The following is a 19,927-nucleotide window of genomic DNA, read 5'->3' as shown; positions in this document are numbered from 1 at the left end:
ACTGTATAAATGACATTACGTGCGGTAATTTTCCACAATACACTAGAGAAAAACTGTAATTGAAAAACATAATTTGTGATATAGTTCGAGGAATTGTACGCAATTTTCGTGAAATGTTATGTCACGTGACCAACCTCAGAATAGTGATTAACGACGTGTAAGCACGGAGTCGAGATAAGATTCTGCTAGCGATTCATTCTAGCAATTATAGGAGAGCTAGCGGCAGCAAGACATGCGGCGTGCTGCGCGGCCTCGAGCGTGGAATCGGACCAAACTTCATTTTACCCACAAGCCCATCAATGAACATTTCCACCTGGGTGCACGTCACGAGACCGACACCCACGAGTCATACAACCCACGAGTCATACAGCTCACAAGTCATACAGCCCATGAGTCATTTATACAGCTCACGAGTCATACAGCCCATTAGTTCGACTCTAAGCTAACAAGGCCCACGAGACCGTATTGTATCTGTCGCACTCGTGGGCTGTTTTTACCTAGTGTCGAACTCACGGGCTTTATTTGCCTAGTGTCGAACTCGATCATTGGCTGTATGACTCGTGAGCTGTATGAATCATGGACCTGTTTTCAATGTCGAACTCGTGGGCTGTATGATATGATCGTGTGTGTCGGTTTTAGTGGGATGACTCCGTTTCACTTTGCCCTGTGTTCCTCTTTGCCCCGGGTTCCCTTTACAACCTATACACGCAAATGGCAAAACCCAACGTGTTATGATAACTTTAAAGACAGAAATTGAAAGTGAATTAACGCACAGCAAAACAAGGCGCATAATATAGGTTTTCTCGGCCAGTTTCGCACTTTTGTCAGTCCAATTCCTAATTGCTGCATTCAATTTAGCAAAATGTAGCGTAGATGACATGTTCGGTAGTTCAATTTTATGACCTCTTCATTCAAATTCATTTTGGAGCATTCAAATTACCTTTAGTCTCATTTTAACTAACACTTTTTCAATTGAAATTCGTAAAACAAGCACCATTTCGTTATTCGTTCATTCAATTTAGAATGATATAGTCACATGATCACGGACATGCTGCACTTGTTCATTAGAATTCATTTTTGGGCATCCAATTTAACATCTTTTGCAGTCAATTTAGCGCGCGAGTTTATCCTTTGGTTCTTTTTTTCTTTCTTTTTTCAGCATAGTTATTGTTTTGCAAGCGTCATTACATTTCATATTTTCGTACTCATTTTAGAGATTTTGGCGACAGTTTTTTTTTCTTCAATGTGCTTAGTGAGTCTTCCAGTACGAAGCGCTTTATTCCGAGTGTGTCGGCCACTTCTAGGAAGTCAAGGTTATGATCATCAATGTTCCTATAAATCTTTTTTTGTCTTCTTGAGAAATACGTCTGTATCTAACTTGTGTTGTCATGACTGTAAGAAGATGAAGTTAAGCTGTAGTATTGGTACATGTAGGCCTAAAATGACATGTATGAAAGAAAAGGGGCGTTACAGAACAACAAACTCGATTTATATAGGGTCAAAATATGCACTGCTTAACAGTGCGTGGATGAAACAAAAAGTCACATAGAAATTCCCGTTTAAATGTTATCACCTTTTCAAAAAAGAAATGACATGACGTTAATTTGAATGAACATGTTTGGAATTTGACTGCCCATACGCGAAATTGAATAACTGAAATACCCTTTTCGGCCAGTGCTGGCGAATTTGAATGACTGAAGAGCACGTGAAAATTTGAATGCCCGTTTTACGAATTCGAAAAGCACATGTGCAAATTTCATCGATCGAAATACTAAATTGAACGACCAACTTGCAATTTTGAATGACAGAATGTGCAGTGACGAGGATTTTCGCGAAATTGAATGAACCTTTTATCAAATGGACTGACAAAAGTGCGAAATTGGCCGGGAAAACCTATATTCACAACACTTTGATATACAGTTAATATATATAATAATTCATTTACACCACTGTGCGATATTCTCTTACGTAAAGTCATCACTATAGACAGCAGTCACATAAAACAGAATTGTGATTATTATAAGTACATAAGAACAAGCGCGCCGGAACACTTCTGGTTTTGTTTTGTTTTTGTTTGTTTTGTGTGTGTGTGTGTGTTTTTTTTTTTTTTTTGGTTTTTTTGGTTGTTTTTTTTTTGGGGGGGGGGGGGCAAAATCTCGACGGGGGCACATTATGTGACGGTGTGAGATCCTCGGCGAGGGAGCGAAGCGACCAAGCGGGGGTACGTGGGAGGGGAAATACCCCCTCCCACGGTAGGGACTTTTTGTAAAAACAGAGTACAAAAGTCGCGTTTATAGAGCATTTAAAAGCAAATTTCTAGGAAATTAAACATAGTGGAAAAAATTTGTTCGAAGGACTATGATTATAACATATACGGGAGTACCTTTATGTGACGGTGTGAGATCCTCGGCGAGGGAGCGAAGCGACCTAGCGGGGGGAAGGTGTGGGAGAAGGGATACCCCCTCCCATGGCAGGGACTTTCTGCAAAAAATAGTACAAAAGTCGCGTTTATAGAGCATTTAAAAGCAAATTTCTAGTGAATTAAACATGACGAAAAAACAAATTCGTTTGAAGGACTACGTTTATAACATACGGGGGTACATTATGTGACGGTGTGACATCCTCGGCGAGGGAGCGAAGCGAGCGAGCGGATGAGGGTGTGGGGGGGGGTATCACGAAAGGGACTTTTTGTAAAAACAGAGTATAAAAATCACGTGTGCAGAACATTTTAATTCAAATTTCTAGGGAATAAAACATAGTAAAAAAAAAACACTGCGAAGGACTATGATCATAATTCATGAAAACTGTGCATTCACTATAAGTACGGGCAGAGCGAGCGAGCTACTTTCACTTTGCCATTTGTCTGAAATGTATTCATTAAAACTTTAAACGTGATCGCAATAAAAATTGTTCTTATATTGCTTAAAAGCATAGAAGAAAGGGAAAATGTAAGGTTTACTAAAGGTATGTTTCAGGGGGCAAACTCGAGGACGCGAGGCTACCATCTATACACTAAATTTACTCATAAGCAAATATTAGTATATAGATAAAAAAATGTACATTGATAATGTATTATGATTTTCGCATTTTCTGCAATGAAATCGACAACTTTTAGACAAGAAAAGTGCCTTTATTGGTCATTTTGGTCTTTAAATAAGTGATTAATTATTTGCTTCAGGGGGCACTTTGGGGGGCCAAAACTCGTTTTGCCCCCCCCCCCCCCCAAAAAAAAAAAAAGATTACTGCGGGGGGGGGGGGGGGGCGGCAGTGCCCCCCCCCCCCCCCGCTTCCGGCGCCCTTGTATAAGAACTACAGAAACCATGACAGACAAGGCATACAACATGTCATTCATCCATTTCTACAAATTAAATTAATTTCATATGCACGCCATTTCTATCTATCATACATGATAATAATAAACATCATAATATTAAACGACTTACGACATTATTTGTGATGTCACATTTCACAAGTACAAGACACTGAGAAGATATAGTGACATTTACACATGATATTATGCCCTGTACCCTCGACTTGTTACTGAGATAGTCTTGGCTAATAGCTCATGCCTATATACATAAATGAACTCTTTGTAAAATTCACTTCATATTCTGGTGATAAATTATACACACAAAGTTGAGTCGTTTGTTGTTAGACTTCCGGCTGCCGGAAAGTTTCCCCTTCATGTATATCAGGTCTGCAGTCAACATTCATTGTGATGTGGGCTCGTAAATTGCACGAGGGAGTGCAAGAATAGCTTTCTAATACTATAGCGTGACAGGGGTCGAGCCACAGGTAAGCAGGTCCCTGCTGCTCCGTCGCGAAATGTTTCTCCACCAATATACTATTGCATGTGGTAACGAAGGACATTTTCCGGGTAGCCTACACCAAGTTGCAATGAATTAAATTTGACTTAAAAAAATGTAGTTTTCTGCCCCAAGCTCAATTGCATCGTGTTATTGGCGGGAGATGATAGCGACGGGCATACCATGGTATGCCCGTCGTTATCATCATCCGCCAATTCTGCAGTGAGTTTGGAGCATGCAGGACCAAGAAAAGACAGACCCGGAGCCGGGTCTGACCAGCTATGAATAAGTATGTATGCCAGATAGGGGTCCCACTTTTCCAATGAGCAGAAAAATTTCATTTGTACTGACAGGGCATCTTTTTATTTTTCATTCACTGAGATGAGCATCTGTGATGTAAGGTTTTTTAAGGCATAATCCTTATACTGTATATGGTGCGTGCCAGAACATCCACCTGAGTAGTATTTGGCAATATCAAAAGAAAAAGATTGTTACATTCAGTGCAAAATAATGAAATCATGGATGCTTTCCAACAAGTGTTAATTTGATGGACCACTCTTGTCCCCTGGTCTACCCAAGTTCATCTTTTGTTTCATTCATGACTGAATTCCATAAATTGTAAAGTCTTCAAAAATTATGCATTTTTGTCGCTTTGAAAGCGAGTGCCGACAATCGAGAAAAAAAGAAACGTCTGATTATACCGAGGTGCACATGAGCTAACTCCGAAGTGGCTTATTTGTTTGCTTGGTGTTGCTATATTTTGAGCATGGCAGTAGCAGAATACAAGAGCCTTTCCCGATACCATCGTGATGGGGTGGGCCTATAGCGATTGGGAAATCAGAGCTTCTTAGACGTTGGGCGTGATGAACATTCGTCACGCATCGCTACGTTGCAAACTGATCATGATAGCAACTTGTGTTTAGTAACTGACAAATTGCCCTATATATCGACTTAGATAAGCACCGAATTAATCAGCGCTTTAGTAGTGATTTCATTAATTTGAATGACTTTTTATAAGTTGAAATTATACCTGGGCACGTAAAGAAAAATTGCCAAAAATAGTATGTATGTGTGGGTGTACCGTGTCTACAAAAGTTTCATCTTATTGGATACAATTATAACGTCAATATTATTATCACATTTAAAGTTTTAAATGACGTTTTAGAATTGAAAAACAAAAATGTCTTATTGAATGTTAGAATGTTAAGTTCAGGCAAATGCAAAAAAAAAAAAAAAATGCCTTGCTGGTCAAACCCATGCCCAATTATACTTTCCAATATTTGTAATTCCACCAAACAGCATTCCCATTACATCAGTGTGCCTTGGACTTTGGATTTAAACATGACTGTGACTGCCAAGGATATTATTTATCTGCCAATTTCCGTTACCATCGCCCTTCCTCTTTGACCCTTCATGCCTGTCAATGCTATGGTATCTACCTGTCTAGAAATATCTCACTGTTATATTTAGGTTCGCATTGGTCGGTCACAAGATAGGACAGGAATGTGGGTCCTTCTCGATGACTGTGGATTTAACCCTGACTCTCGACGACACTGCATCTGGACTTTTCTTCACCAAGCGCAGCGACTCCGACAGAGAAGTAGGCCTACTTTTGCCTTCGTGAGGGAGATCGGTATAAGATTTCTGAAGACTGAGCTTGCCGATGGTGGCTAGAGCAGCCATCTCAAACACCTCCCGTACCCCTGCTGTGTTGGTCCTCGCTGAGCTCTCAACATAACCCACTGCCTTGATCTGTTGTGCAGTTGTACTTCCCTGTTGATAAAAGTACAAAACTTTGAATAATAGATCTGCGATCTACGTATAAGTGTACTCAATGATAACAGGAAGAGATTACTCATGTCGAATCTAGAATACACACACACACACACACACACACACACACACACACATATATATATATATATATATATATATACTATATATACATTTATGTACATATTTATATATATATACTATGTATACATATATACAGTTGTATATACTATATATACACATTTATACAGGGCTCGACGCATAACTTTTTTTTTTTCTCTTAGGGACACTAAAATTCAATTCACTTCAATTCAATTTTTATCTAATTTTGTTTTTCGACAAGAACATGTACATATCACTTTTTGGGGGGTTAACAGAAAATAAAACTCAAGTGATTAGAAGTAAGTAAACATTATGCAAAATTCAAATCAAAAGCAAGCACAACAATCCATTTTGAGCTTCAGTTGCCCGATCGGGCCACCAAAATATAACCTCTTTTGAAATTTGGTGGCCCGACGTAAATTTTTAGTGGCCTCGAAGGTACCGGGCCACCGCTAATGTCGAACCCTGATGCATTTGATATAAAAATAAATTTCATAAAACATGATTATATATGATTTGATAGGCCTAAAGGACATGTTAATACCATAATACCATAAATGATCAAACCTCCATTCCCACGTTACGATAAAATTATTATGTGCTTGTGTGATTTGATTTCAAAGACATTATAATCTATAAAAGATAAATTATGATTTGAGTAAAACCGCAATACCGTGTAACACTTTTTGGTGTCTCTAATCATGGAGATTCGAGAGCAGCAGATCCGTTTAACTGCTGTCACTTTGAGGGATGCTCAAACAAATTCCAGGTGCGCATTTGTGTCTTTGATCTCGGCGTTTGATGCCGCCATCTTTCTGAGCAATCTGAAGATTCATTTTCAACTTTAACGTAATATCTGGTATATAGTTTGCTTGCTTATTTATTAAATGAAATGAAATCTCCCCTAATGATTAAACATACAAAGCAAAAGTCAATCCCGTCCAGAAATATGTGCAAAAGTGTAAATCAAAGATGTAGGCCTATGTTGCGAAAGTGTTTGAAGCTGTAGCCTCCTGAAATGCCGAGTTTATCACTTTTCCGATGACTTCCGACAACGTAAGGTTCTTTATAGATTACTACGTCAGGTGCGTAAAGTCCGTTAATTTTGATTTTTATGTCATCAATCTTTGCACAATTTATATTCGCGCATCTCCATGTCTTTATCATTATCCATACCTCTCATCTTTTTACAAGTAGGGATGGCGAGAAGTACTTACCATCATAAAGACCTATCTTCCTTATATAGCTGGTCATTTATATACGCAATGAGACACGAATCAATAATCGTCCGCTAATCTGCGAGGCAGATTCAGTTTGGCACATACTTCAGAAGTTTATCTTTTAGTGACGGCATCAAAGTTGGTTCAAAGGAAAGACTGTATGTGATTCCATTAAGATTAATTTCTTGAACCTCCTTGCTCTAATGAACGAGCACATTGAACTCAGTGTATCATATTCAAGTACGGAATTTCGAATCAGGACCCGCGTGTCATGTACTGCAGTTTTGAGCGATGCCGATGCAGATTGTGACCTATCTTGCTTCTAACAAAGGGAAAAATCATTATCATACAAAAAACCCCACCAAATAAACAAATAAAAAACCGGCAAATGAATAAAGATGATTATGAAGAGAGTAAATCGGACGTATACCTATAGAATAATAAATCATAGTGTTTATGTAATTTTGAAAGTTTACTCTACAAAATTTTGTTGCCCTGTTATGTGATAATGAATATAAGATCAGTGGTCTTTGCAGTAGCCCGTTCATAGTTCAAGTGAGATACACGAGTAAGGCTATAGACAAGATAAAACAAAATAATAGCGATAAATGCAAACTTCGAGTTTGACCATCTGTTGGTCCTAAAGTGTTTTTAAACCATATCACAGTATTCCTTTACTGCGATATAAAAATAAAATGAAAGCCCATGTAAATTTGGGTGCACGCCACGAGCTAGACTCCTATACTCATACAGCCCACAAGACCCACGAGTTGGACATGAATGAAATAGGCTCACGAGCTATACGATCCACGAGCTCGACACTAGGCAAATAAAGAACTTTAGTATTTAGCTCGTGGGCCCGTTTAACTTATTGTCTAGCTCGTGGCCTATACATAATTTACGTGGTGTCTAGCTCGTGGGTTGCATGTCTCGTGAGCTGTATGACTCGTGGGTATAAGACTCATGGACCTTTTTTCAATAGCTCGTAAGATGACACCGCAAATTTTGACCCACAAAAAATGCTTACACAAATGAAGCTTCACAATCCTGCACTGGACTCTCTTTGTAGAACTCGATGTCGATATTAAGATCGTTTGCATGATACATGGGAAATGACTGTATTCAACCAATTTTGGGGTTCTGAGAGCAACTTTACCCTATGACTGTCAACGCCCTTCACGAAAGCAATATTGCCATTGAAGATTGAAACTACTGTAAATTACTATTCGGCACAACAGTGTAAAGAGAGAGAGAGAGAGAGAGGGAGGGAGAAAAAGGCGCCTTTCTCTCTCTCTCTCTCTCTCTCTTAATATGACTGTAATCTGTGATGAAATTATGCGTCTTTTATGTTTCTGGTATAAGCGCGTGATTCAGCATGCATATTTACAAAAAGAAAGAAATAAAATCGATTTAATGTAATTATTTTTTACAAGCAATTGAAATACATAGATATTGAACTACTTATATCTTATTTCATCCTAATGGGCAATAACATAATCCACGCAATCAACTTGGTCACTACCTTATGATGTGAAACTGGAATCAACTTTTTTGCTGTCAGCCTGGTCATCACGTCGATATTATTTCGCAGATCCGACTTGCATCCCGCTAATATCACGTGACATGTTTGACAATGCTTCCGGATCTCAGGAATCCACTACGAACGGAATTAAGGAGATAGACAAACAAAATGACCAATATCTCATTAATGCAACTTCAAACCACATTGCATAATTATTTATGCCACCTTAAATGAAAGGTTTTACCAATCGTACCAATCTTTTATAACACTCTGGTTCAATTCTCTCACATGTTCTACCATGTTTAGGTTAGGTAATTATTGGCGCTCTGATATCAACGTGTTTGTAAAGTTTGTAGCAGCCGCCTGGAATATTACTCACTTCATACTTCCATATAGTAGCGGTCCATGATATACGTTTGATAATTTTAATTCATATATTTTTATCTTACCAAATCACTGTCTAATATAAAATGAAACTCCACACAATGTTCGTAAGCTGAACTAAATTGAGTAAGATAAAAAAAAAGCGAACGTCTCACTACAATTTTACAAAATGGAATAGTGTTTATAGTTGTTCTCCCTAAAATATTGATATTGGTCATAATCATAAGCAAATTAGATTGTCCACGTCATTACATCCCAAACTTCCCACTAACCAACAAACAAATCGTAACTAATATTCCTGTTTGTCAAAAGTGGAATTACGGGGGGAAATGTACTTAACAATGGTAATGCCCAGTGAAAGGGAAATTCGTGAAAAGATAACTCATCGCTAACATTTTATAACATGTCTCATGTACACATCTATGAAAGAGTTTACTCCTGTTTGTTCAAGTTTGATAGGATTTCTGCATATTGTCTCGTTGACTTAACATCATTCGTAGCAGTAAACTTTTACAAGTAATTGAGTTTCCCTAATTCAAATCCCAACCTTCCCCTAAAATCTCAATCTTCGACTGTTATGTAAAATGCACATAACAGTCGGAAATCATTTAATGATTTAAACTCGGGCATTATTCTTTTTGAATAATGAAAATTTTCTTTTTGAGTTCAATATTTTAACTGATTCATGATAACAAATGCACATAATAATCACCATTATCCCCATGGATGCCAGATAATAAAATGCATACTCTGCAGCTGCTCTGAATCAACATATACACCAACAGCTATTCGGAGCCACTTTCTTGATCAACCTTGTTCTGATTCCTAGCAGCTTGTCCGCATTTTATATACAGTCATGCCATGATGCTGTGCTTAATTGTGTTTGTGTTTTTTTTTGTATGTTTTGTTTTGTCAGTCCTGTCTGTCCTGTTTTGAATTACTTTATATTCTCTTTTTTTATTTAACAAAAAGTATATTTTGCGTCGATTGCATGAGTTGCTCACCGTATGTAGACCTGTTCGGTTTGGGTGCTGTTTACCATGTTTATAGGGATGGTACAGTTTTGGTTTAGATGGGGTTGTAGGTTTTCAATTTTTGTGTGGGTGTATTTGTGAGATAATGAGAAACCTCTTATGAAATATGAAAGAACATACAATTCTTAGAGGAATTCACAGTGTATTTGATGAAAATTGGTCTTGAAATGGTTGGGATATCAAAAAAGAAGAAGAAGCAATCCAAATAAACTGCGACAGGCCATGACTTTTATCAGGATCTCTTTGATTTACTTTGTTTTGGATATCTCAGTCATCTCAAAACTGATTTTTATCAAATACACTTCAATTCCCCTTAGAATTGTATGCTCTTTAACATTTCATAGAGTGGATTCTAAATATCTCGCAAAACGTTAAAAGCTGAATCATCACCTCAACCAATACTTTATCATCCCGTTCCATAGTCATTTCAGCCATAACTTCAGTATGTCTATTATATCAATAGTTGATTTAATGAACTGACATAGCAATGTAAAACCCCACTCATTGCATAACATATTGAATCATCATTCCTCCTTATTAATGAAGCCCCTCGCTCTGGTCGACATAATTTACAGTTAGAACCGAAATAGAAATACCAGCAGTACGTGGAACATGGAAGTTTGGTATGTCACTATAATGTACACATGCTTGCAATTACCTCTAATTTTCATAATTGTAACCTGCAGTCGATCATTGTGTAGGCCTGCTCATGATCATTTGAAATTTTCTTTTGATGATATATTCCCTTGAAGGAAAAATGAATATAAATCGATAATAAATATTTTACAATCTTCGAAAAACCGGGATGCAAGTATACTTGCATATTGTATAGTTATAAATACAAGAAAAACATAGGAAAGTAGGCCTACAAGAGGGACAAACGGAGAGACAGTATGTGAATAATAGGGGCCTATACAATACTTACCCATCACGTTCAGAGAGGGCGAGAATCAAGGAGTTTCTATATCAGGGGCGGATCCAGGAATTCTGTAAAGGGGGGGGGGGCGCAACTAATATTTCTGGTGCCACTTCCGGATTTCATTTCATTTTTTTCTTTTTATTTCTTTTGTTTTTTAACGAAAAATAAAGGGGGGGGGGTGCGCCGGTTACGCCTCCCTCTGGATCCGCCACTATATGGTTACATCTATCGGGACAAGTGCACTTAAAACAAGATAATGCACAGCTGTAGAACAAATCAGTGGGATGATTCCATCTAATTTCACTACCCAACTGACATTACTTCAATCATATATTGTATGCAGTGTTCTCATGCGTTTATATCATAATTGAATGTTAGAATGTGAAGTGTCTAGGCAAATTAATAATGCAAAAAAGCCCTGCTGGTTAACCTTTGTCCAGTTATCACAAATCCGAGTATCTTACATTCTACCAAATGACATTCCCTTATGACTTTGAATCTAAAATGACTCAAAATGGCATTTTTAGCCATTTTCGTAACCTTCGTCCATTCCCTTTAACCTTTCACGCCCTGGCAATGCTATGGTATCTATCTCACTAGAAGTGATATCGCCGTTGAAGTTATGGCTGTAATATGAAGTTAAGTCATTGGAAATGCCTGTTCAGCATCTAATTGTTTATGACCTCGATGATGAGCGTTGCCTTAACTACATTACATGGTGAATACAAGGACCAAATGCAATAAATTGACAAAATACATCGTTGAAGTGCAATTACAAAGCAACTTTCGAAACTCGAAGCGAAACTTCTTAACAATATTCCTCAGATATTACTCTGGACAGAGATATATACAGTGAACACAGCAGGCTCTGTAGCATTGGTCTGCAGTGTACAGTAATCTTAGCTGTAACCATTTAATGACTCTTGCTGCTGCGTCTATGCCTTCTCGCGGCATGTCTGAACACATGGTGTTATTATAGAAAAGAGAATTGGAGAAAGAAATCAAATACATTTATCCATGCTAATGTATGAATTGTAGTGAATGTACAGTGTACAAGTATATGTATTCAAGCTCCCATCCAACAAACTGCGCATGTAGTTATATCGTTAAAGAGGCCTGATTGTGAAACTGACACCTGCCTGAAAGTATAGCTATAGAGCACTTAATGTTTGTTACGAGCAACTAACGAGAGTGTCTGATGGCAACGTATGCCTCGCTGTATATGAAGTTTAAGTTGATACTAATTTTTGCAGACTGATCACTTCCTGGTAATGAATGTGAAGGAATGCAAGAGAGTTCAAGGCCGTACCCAGATTTTTCTGGAGTACGAGAGTGTGCTAAATATCAGATGAGGGATGGGGGGGGGGGGGGATCCAACGGGAGAAAGCTTTTGCATGTTTAGAATTGAAAATTAAAAGTACTGTTTACCATTGGGAGCAGTAATAAAAAATGTTAAAGATATCACATTTGATGCATAAGTGTAGGTCAGTTGTAGCACAACATATCCTACCAAGTAAAATTTCGCATTGAAGCCTAAAATATAAGGAGATATCACTATTTTTTTTCACTAAAACTGTAGACGTTTTCGTCTAGAAACATTTTTGATAACATCTATTGTTCATATTTTGTATATTTAATAATACTTAACATTGGGGATTCAAATTTTTACAATGATTGTTTCTATCCCTAACTCACATTTTAGAACTATTTTGAGGCACTAAATCTGGTTTTTGTTACATCTGCAAAAGGTGAATAGTGCCCTCAACGATCTGGTAAACACTTTTGGAGGAATATTTGAAATTTTCAATCCAAAGAGTAAGAAGATGTATTGGTTAATATCTTAGTTGCAAGAAAAAGCACCAAAGCAAAATTCTGTAACTCTGGATTTCCAATCTTCATTTGACTAATCAAATTATTCAAAAAATGTATATGTATAAGTGCAGAAACCGAGCAGGGGAAGGGTGTAGGATGGCAGATTCCCCCTCCTGCACGAGGAAGTTTTGGCATACTCAGAATGGAAATTTCAACGGATCTGGTGCATTTTTTTTTTTTGAATGCTCGAGAAATTTTCACCAGCAATGACAAAACAAATGGCAGTGAATAGAGTGGTGACGCTGCAGATAATCATCACCGATAATGCTATAACGAGAAATGGAATAAGCAAATGGAAGAAGTAAAAAACCCTGAAATAAATTATGTAATTATTGTTGCATAACTTAAAAAACTTACTGATCAAATCAAATTGAAATCTAACAAACGAATCTATACAGAAAGAGGGGCGAGCAGATGCGTGCGGTCATGATCGAGTTTGAGTCATTTACCTGGCTCTCATGATGTCGCTCAACCATTCCAGTGCCGTATATAAAGAGAGTTTGGCCAACTCGGTTTTCGGCTTATGAGATTTGAAGCCTGTGATTGGTCAAAAGCTGATCCCATGATCTACAGGCGCCATGTCGTTACCAAAGTCAATTACGCGGGCGCGAGCATAGCTCACACGCAGTGCCCATTGTTCATTTCGCGCAGCTACGCGCTAATATTGTTTGCCTTTAGGACGTCCCCAATATTGGTCACGGTGCAGTGGGGAATTGTCATTGCCGTTGCCTGCTTTCTTGAAGTAGAAGGTATACACGAAATATATTTTGATATTATTATCTTACCGCGATAAACTGAAGATTCGTCATGCCTTCCTGCGCAGCATGGCGTTGCATGAAACGACCTGGAACAAGTGTAATGGCACACCGCTTTCCGACAGATCCAAAAGGAAGGAAAAAGTGGGAAATCGGAGTGCGACGAGAAAGCAGATCCAAAAGGAAGGAAAAAGTGGGAAATGATAGTGCGGCCAGAAAACTGGTCATCGAGTAGCAACTCGTTTCTGTTCCAGGCGAGATTCATTTTACAGGTCAAAGGATCAATGTCAGGAAAATGTTGAAATTCTACTATCTGCAGGTGTGATCTATTGTTGAAATATTATTACACAGTTCCTCCATACCTTGGGGATTACCCAATGCATTAAAAAAAACAGTATTTGCAAGCCACCATCACTCCACAATGACACGTACGGAAAGATTTTGGCTATGATGGTCAAAGGTCAAGTGAAATACTAACATGACAGGATTTTCCCCATATTTTTAAAATGACCGCTCAAAGTATTTGAATTGTTATAAAAATAGATTAGTCGAAGTGAAAATGCTCAAATTCCTTAATACTTGCTCAGTCTGCGAGTCTTTAACAATAAAAGTCCATCCATTCACACCTAGTTTAAGGAATTAAACACTCGACGCATTAAATTTTGTGACAAACACGCCATTTTTTTTTCTACCAAGTATGTGAAACTGTCGTGCAACATTGGAAAGACGTACTCCAGACCTGTTAAGAGAACAATATGGCGGAGGTCTACCAGTCGCCATTATCTTGTATAGGACATTTTCATTTGTTTTGGTTTTTTTTACTTACTTAATATCTATTCAATGATCATGGCAATATAGTTCTAATTTGGTGCGGATGCCACCGAGGATATCCCTCATAACGTAATCCAGGTACTGTCTTGTGCTTAGCTCAATTTCAGATCTTTCTCTTTAAATTATTTTTAAACAATTTGAGATGATTTTACATACCTTAATACGTCCTTATCGATGACGTTGTCATGTTGTACATTGTACATAGGTGTATTCATTTTGAATTACTAGTAGGCCTTCATGCCAGTTTTATACATAAAGGAGTAATTAGGATGGTAATTGATGGTTATGTACGTGCGAATCATTAACAATTGTGGAATTCGTCTATCGTCTGTGCACAGCTAGAATTGTAAATTTATATATCATTTTGTTATACAACAATCTTGTTACCTGGACAACTTGCTAAATACAATGTATAGCATACAGTCTGGTGACAGTTAATGACACGGCTCACTGTAACTTCTTTTTTTACAGCAATTTATCATAATATTCCTATAAAGGAATTATGCCTATTATTTATCATGTTTATGTACCCCTGTGTTTGTGTCTACTTGAATGTGTAAGAATGATTGCCATAATAGTTGGCTTTGTTCAACATGGTTGGAATGAAAGAATGTCCCTCCCCCAACCTACCCCCTTTCTCTCTCTCCCTCTCTGAGAAAAAAAAAAAGTCAAGCATTGCAGACAGGATGTGCCTTGCGCCTTTGGGACGCCTGCGCGTACACGCTAGTCCCTCAAGCGCACGCGCTAAAACCTTAAGCGCACTATCCGCTGGGTAACGACATGGCGTCCAATTCATGAGTTGGCCAGACTCTCTTTATATACGGCACTGAACCATTCACTCGGAGCAGGCCCTCCCTGCTCGGAAGCAAGGTTCTCAACTATAAACGCCGACAAAGCGGAAGTGATGGGGGGGGGGGGCAACCTGTCAAGATTATTTCTGTATCATTTCTTCCTTTTTTTTCCTATTTAAGCGGACGCTACTCGACAGCTAGTTCGCAAGCACAAACCCTTGTTGGTGCATGGTAAAGAAGTCTGCAAAATATAAAAATGTCGCGAAGTTTGATGGCTTCCAAACTCCTTGAAGTTTCAGTTTTCGAAGTTTTGGTCACTGTTACATATGCGCAACAAAGAACAAAGCGCGCGCCGTCTGATAACTAATGATTTGACGTAACAATGTACACACGTACATACCCCAGAGCGGGTTGATAGAATAGAGTTGCGACACTGGGGTACAAAGGTCACGTCAAATAGTTCCCCCTGGTCGTCGATGTCGACGAATTATTTCTACAGGGTTTTCACATAGGTGCGCAGTACCATACGGACCCAGCGGCAGTGTGAGATACCATTGCTGCTTGCGACGGGAGTGTGACTTGTTGAAAAAAATATGTCCTGTTTTACGGCAATCATGTAAACTTAATGAAGTAGAGAAAGGAGTACTTACTGTCGAAGTCAAGGAAACGGATGCAAACAACCTGAAAGGATGAAATATTTTCAGAGTTGTTTTAACGCTCCTGGATGATGTTGATGGGCGAACGTCAAAATGTAAGGACGGAAATATCATGTAGTCCCACTCCTTTACAATTGTTGTTGTAATTCAAAAATTTTTATTGTTGTTATGACGACTAGGGGAAACTATTTTGCACTCTCGCGCAAAACCCATTCGCGGAGCGCGTAACTCTACTTTGCGCGAGCCATGGAGCGAAATAACAATAAGTGCATTGTTTGCGTCATAATAGGGTACGCGGTTTTCTAAGGTCTTATCGACATCAACGACCTGGGGGGCGTTTCATCAACGAGTTCGTCGGAGATTTCACCGACAAATTTGCTATCAGCCAATCAGACGCAAGGATTTCATTAGCTTTTAACAGTTGTCAGTATAAATCCTTGCGTCTGATTGGCTGATGGCAAATTTGTCGGTGAAAACTCCGACGAACTCATTGATGAAACGCCCCCCAGGGGGGCATTTCATCAACAAGTTCGTCGGAGTTTTCACCGACAAATTTGCTATCAGCCAATCAGACGCAAGGATTTCATTAGCTTTTAACAGTTGTCAGTGTAAATCCTTGCGTCTGATTGGCTGATAGCAAATTTGTCGGTGAAAACCTCCGACGAACTCGTTGATGAAACGCCCCCCAGGGGGGTGTTTCATCAACGTTTGTCAGCGCTGACAACTTGAATCACCATAGTAATAGTCAGTGACCAGAGCATCTCAGCCAATCAAAACCAAGGATTTTGCTGAAATTGTCAGCGCTGACGAACGTTGATGAAACACCCCCCAGGGGGAACTATTTTGAGGGATTGACCAATCAGCGCGAACTTCCGGTGTCGCAACTCTCTCTATCAACCCGCTCTGACATACCCCAATGACCGCCCTCTTCGGAGGCACCGAACGGGTGGTGGACTGGTCACAATGTCATGACAAACTTTCAGTCATATGCGTCCAGACTGCAATTTCTTTCTTTTCTTTTTTTTTTTTTTAGGGAGGAGTTGAGGCAATTTCCCTAGATTGAGTTAAAAGTTTTGCGAGAAGTTTTCGGAAAGTTTGGGGTCACACTGGCAAAACTTCGAAAACTTTAATAAACTTCGCAATCTTCGCAATATTTTGCCATCAGTGTCATCTCGGCCAGTGTTGCGCTGCCAGTGTATATTGATAGACTAAGAGAACAGTTGTCTAGGCGTGTTGTAGGAAATTCACAAGTGAAAGGAAGAAAAGAAAGGAAGCCATTTGCCTTTATCGCCTCGTGCAATATCTTTCGTGTCTGTATCGATTACAGTGGTGTTGGCATACTACAGTACTGGGTAACTACCACGATCATTCTTCCTGACGTGTTCTAGATTCCGCCAAGAACTTATGAATGTTGGGTGATCATAGGGGAATATATAGAGTCCAGAAAGAGCAAGCATAATTACCACGAGCATTGCAGTCAATATTTTCATCTTGTTCACAAATTCATTCACACATGCAGCTTACCTTTAGTGAGATTCGGTCAAGGGAACTCGGTTCGGAAATGTCAAAGCAGATGATAATCACATCAGTATCTTGGTAGGCTAAAGGCCGCAGGAAGTCATATTCTGCGCTCCCTTTGTGACAAAGACATATACAAATGACTAAATCAAATGAAATAACGTTACAAATTACCATGATTACTATTGTCTTTCCCAAAACTTCGCGAGTCAACCATCCAACACGATACATTAATGATAATCGCTTCGTGCGCATTAGGACTGCGTCACATTTTCAGATAATCTTTAGGCCGATACAACATTAATGACCTATATAACGGGAAAGCATGTGATGTCTGTTATGTCATCAAGTAAAAAGTTGAAGACAATGTGGATCACCAATAAGTTACGCTGATGAATATGATAATTCATAATCTATCCATGGGTGCACGTGACGAATTCGACACTCACGAATCATACCACACCTATCCATTCATGTTTTCTCTGAATGGCAGAGTGAGATAGCCTCTTTAGGTTTCAACAGGAGCTGCTCCAAAGCGTATTTCTACAATGTTGTTACACAGTATATATGAAATATAATCAGATTCAAGAAATGCAATCCTGAAACATAATCAATTATTGAAAAAAACGATGGTGATAAAAAAACGATATCAAGTGCACTGGAACTTCAATTGTAAAAGGCAAGAAATATAAGATATTAACATTCAAATTAATGAAACTCTTCTGTCGGGATGCTTTTACTGCAACTGATTGACAAAGAAATCATGGACGTACGTATACTCGAGCAGGACTCGAAGCTATACGACTTCCTGATCTCCGGACAGGCGTCATCTCCACTAGATCACCGAGCTTCCGCCCGACAGCAAGTGTATGGTGGTTCTAATCCTTATAGCATTCAGGGGGTACTGCGTAATTATTCAAATTTATGAAATTCTTTCGTCGAGATGTTTTCATTGCAACAGATTGACAAATTGCCCTACCTCGACGTAAATAAGCACTGAATTGCCTGTCCGGAGATCAGGTGGTCGTAGGTTCGAATCCTGCTCGAGTACGTACGTCCATGATTTCTTTTATCATGACTAATACTAAAACACTGATCAATTCAGTGCTTATTTACGTCGATGTTGGGCAATTTGTCAGTCAGTTACAATGAAACATTTCGACCAAAGAATTTCATGAATTTGAATAAGTTATTTTGTGTTATAACGAAATGTCACACTGCACAGAACCCACCAAGACAGTAAACTTTAATTTACTGTTTTCTTGTACTCAATAGTCTTCATCCGGTTCTGTTATTCATGTGGTCCATAATAAAGTAATCAATAAGATAAGATACACATGTACTTGTGAATTCCCCTAACAGCTGGCTATTAAGACTTTTTCAGTAGGTAATTGCAGAGCTGTGGAGAGCGAGACTCTTGAAGTGAATTCTGAGGTTATTGTGGAGTCAGGTTGTGGAGTCGTTGTTTGCACGATGAAATGGAAATTTGATATCATTACAGGCATAATGCATGTGCAAAATGTAAATAATAATGATGTATGATGTGCAGTCGTATAGGATAATGATCGTGTATCCTCTAAGCAGTGGAGTCGTGATGCAGTGGAGTTCCTGATGCTGTATGATGCAGGAATATTAATGAACTGACATCGTATGAATTGCAGGGTTTACGTGGAGTTTAGGGTGTGGTGGAGTTGCGCGTTTGCAGGATATTATGGAAATCTTATATGAATTTGCATGACGTAATTTCATCAAGGAATGAATAAATGATATGAAGTTCTGGAGTTCTCTGTAGGCCTAACAGGTACTGGTTATGGCTTTCCATCCATCGAACATGATTATCAACACTGATGTAGATGACAGTTTTGTGGAGATGTGAAGCATAAGGTGGCCTATCAATGCGTTGTGTGCGTGGAACGAGCAGGTGCAGTGAAGTTTTGCTTGGCGGATATGAATATGCGTAAGCTGAACAGTGAGTATGAGTGGAGCTCTCTGAAGTGCTGGTGCTTTCAAAGAATATGTAAATAATGATGATGTCGAGATTGTGGAGCATAGACCCGACGGTCACGTTCATGCGACGATCATTGCAATGATTTTTTTTTTCAGTATACGATATTTTTTCCCCCCGATGAATATATGCATGAGGTAATTGCTCTTAGATACGACTGAGACATGCTTGGGTTCTCTGTCGTGGTATAGGTGTTGTACATGAACCCAATGAGATTTATGTGCATGGCGTAAAAATCTAACAATATGTGGCGCTTTCTAATGATACCGAAATCTGAGAAGTAATAATAATAAAAAAACGCAAAGTGATGAGTTGCGCGTTATGACGCAATTAAACAAAAGTGATAAATAGAAAATCAAAGGCTATAGATAATCCAAACGCCTATCATACAAGGAATTGTATTGACTGCTTGTTGTGAATAGTGTATCTATTACGTGATAAAACGAATGGTGGTGGTGGTGGTGGGGGGGGGGGGGGGTCAAATAACTCGAAGTCTTTTAAATCCCATACGTTACTGTCACGCCCATCCACACGCTAATCATCTTCAGGTCATACATTATAATATACACATTGCATACAGTGTATACTGATATCAACCTTCCATATCATCTTGCAAAAACATACGACTTCACAACATACACTCCACACCAGGCATACAATCCGTTGCAAAAGTATCACCCTCCACAGCTCCAAAAATCATAATTACTATTTCCACGCCCTTTCACAGGCTTATCATCTC

The 19,927-nt window shown here is 38.8% G+C and overlaps 1 protein-coding gene across 1 annotated transcript; it reads right to left on the bottom strand.

Moving 5' to 3' along the window:
* Positions 1 to 5,185: 5,185 nt before the first annotated feature.
* LOC139737931 (rho-related GTP-binding protein RhoN-like) lies at positions 5,186 to 17,299 on the bottom strand (the record flags this gene model as incomplete). Its single annotated transcript, XM_071648598.1, has 3 exons — positions 5,186 to 5,579; positions 8,424 to 8,558; positions 17,190 to 17,299. Coding segments are annotated over 3 exons (533 nt in total), but the record flags the coding sequence as incomplete, so codon positions are not given.
* Positions 17,300 to 19,927: the final 2,628 nt, after the last annotated feature.

This window comes from Diadema antillarum, unplaced genomic scaffold (genome assembly GCF_040938485.1).
Source record: "Diadema antillarum isolate AM-2024a unplaced genomic scaffold, OU_Dant_1.0 seq00000716_RagTag, whole genome shotgun sequence".
NCBI lineage: Eukaryota > Metazoa > Echinodermata > Echinoidea > Diadematoida > Diadematidae > Diadema > Diadema antillarum.
This window is presented reverse-complemented; position numbering and strand designations above follow the sequence as displayed.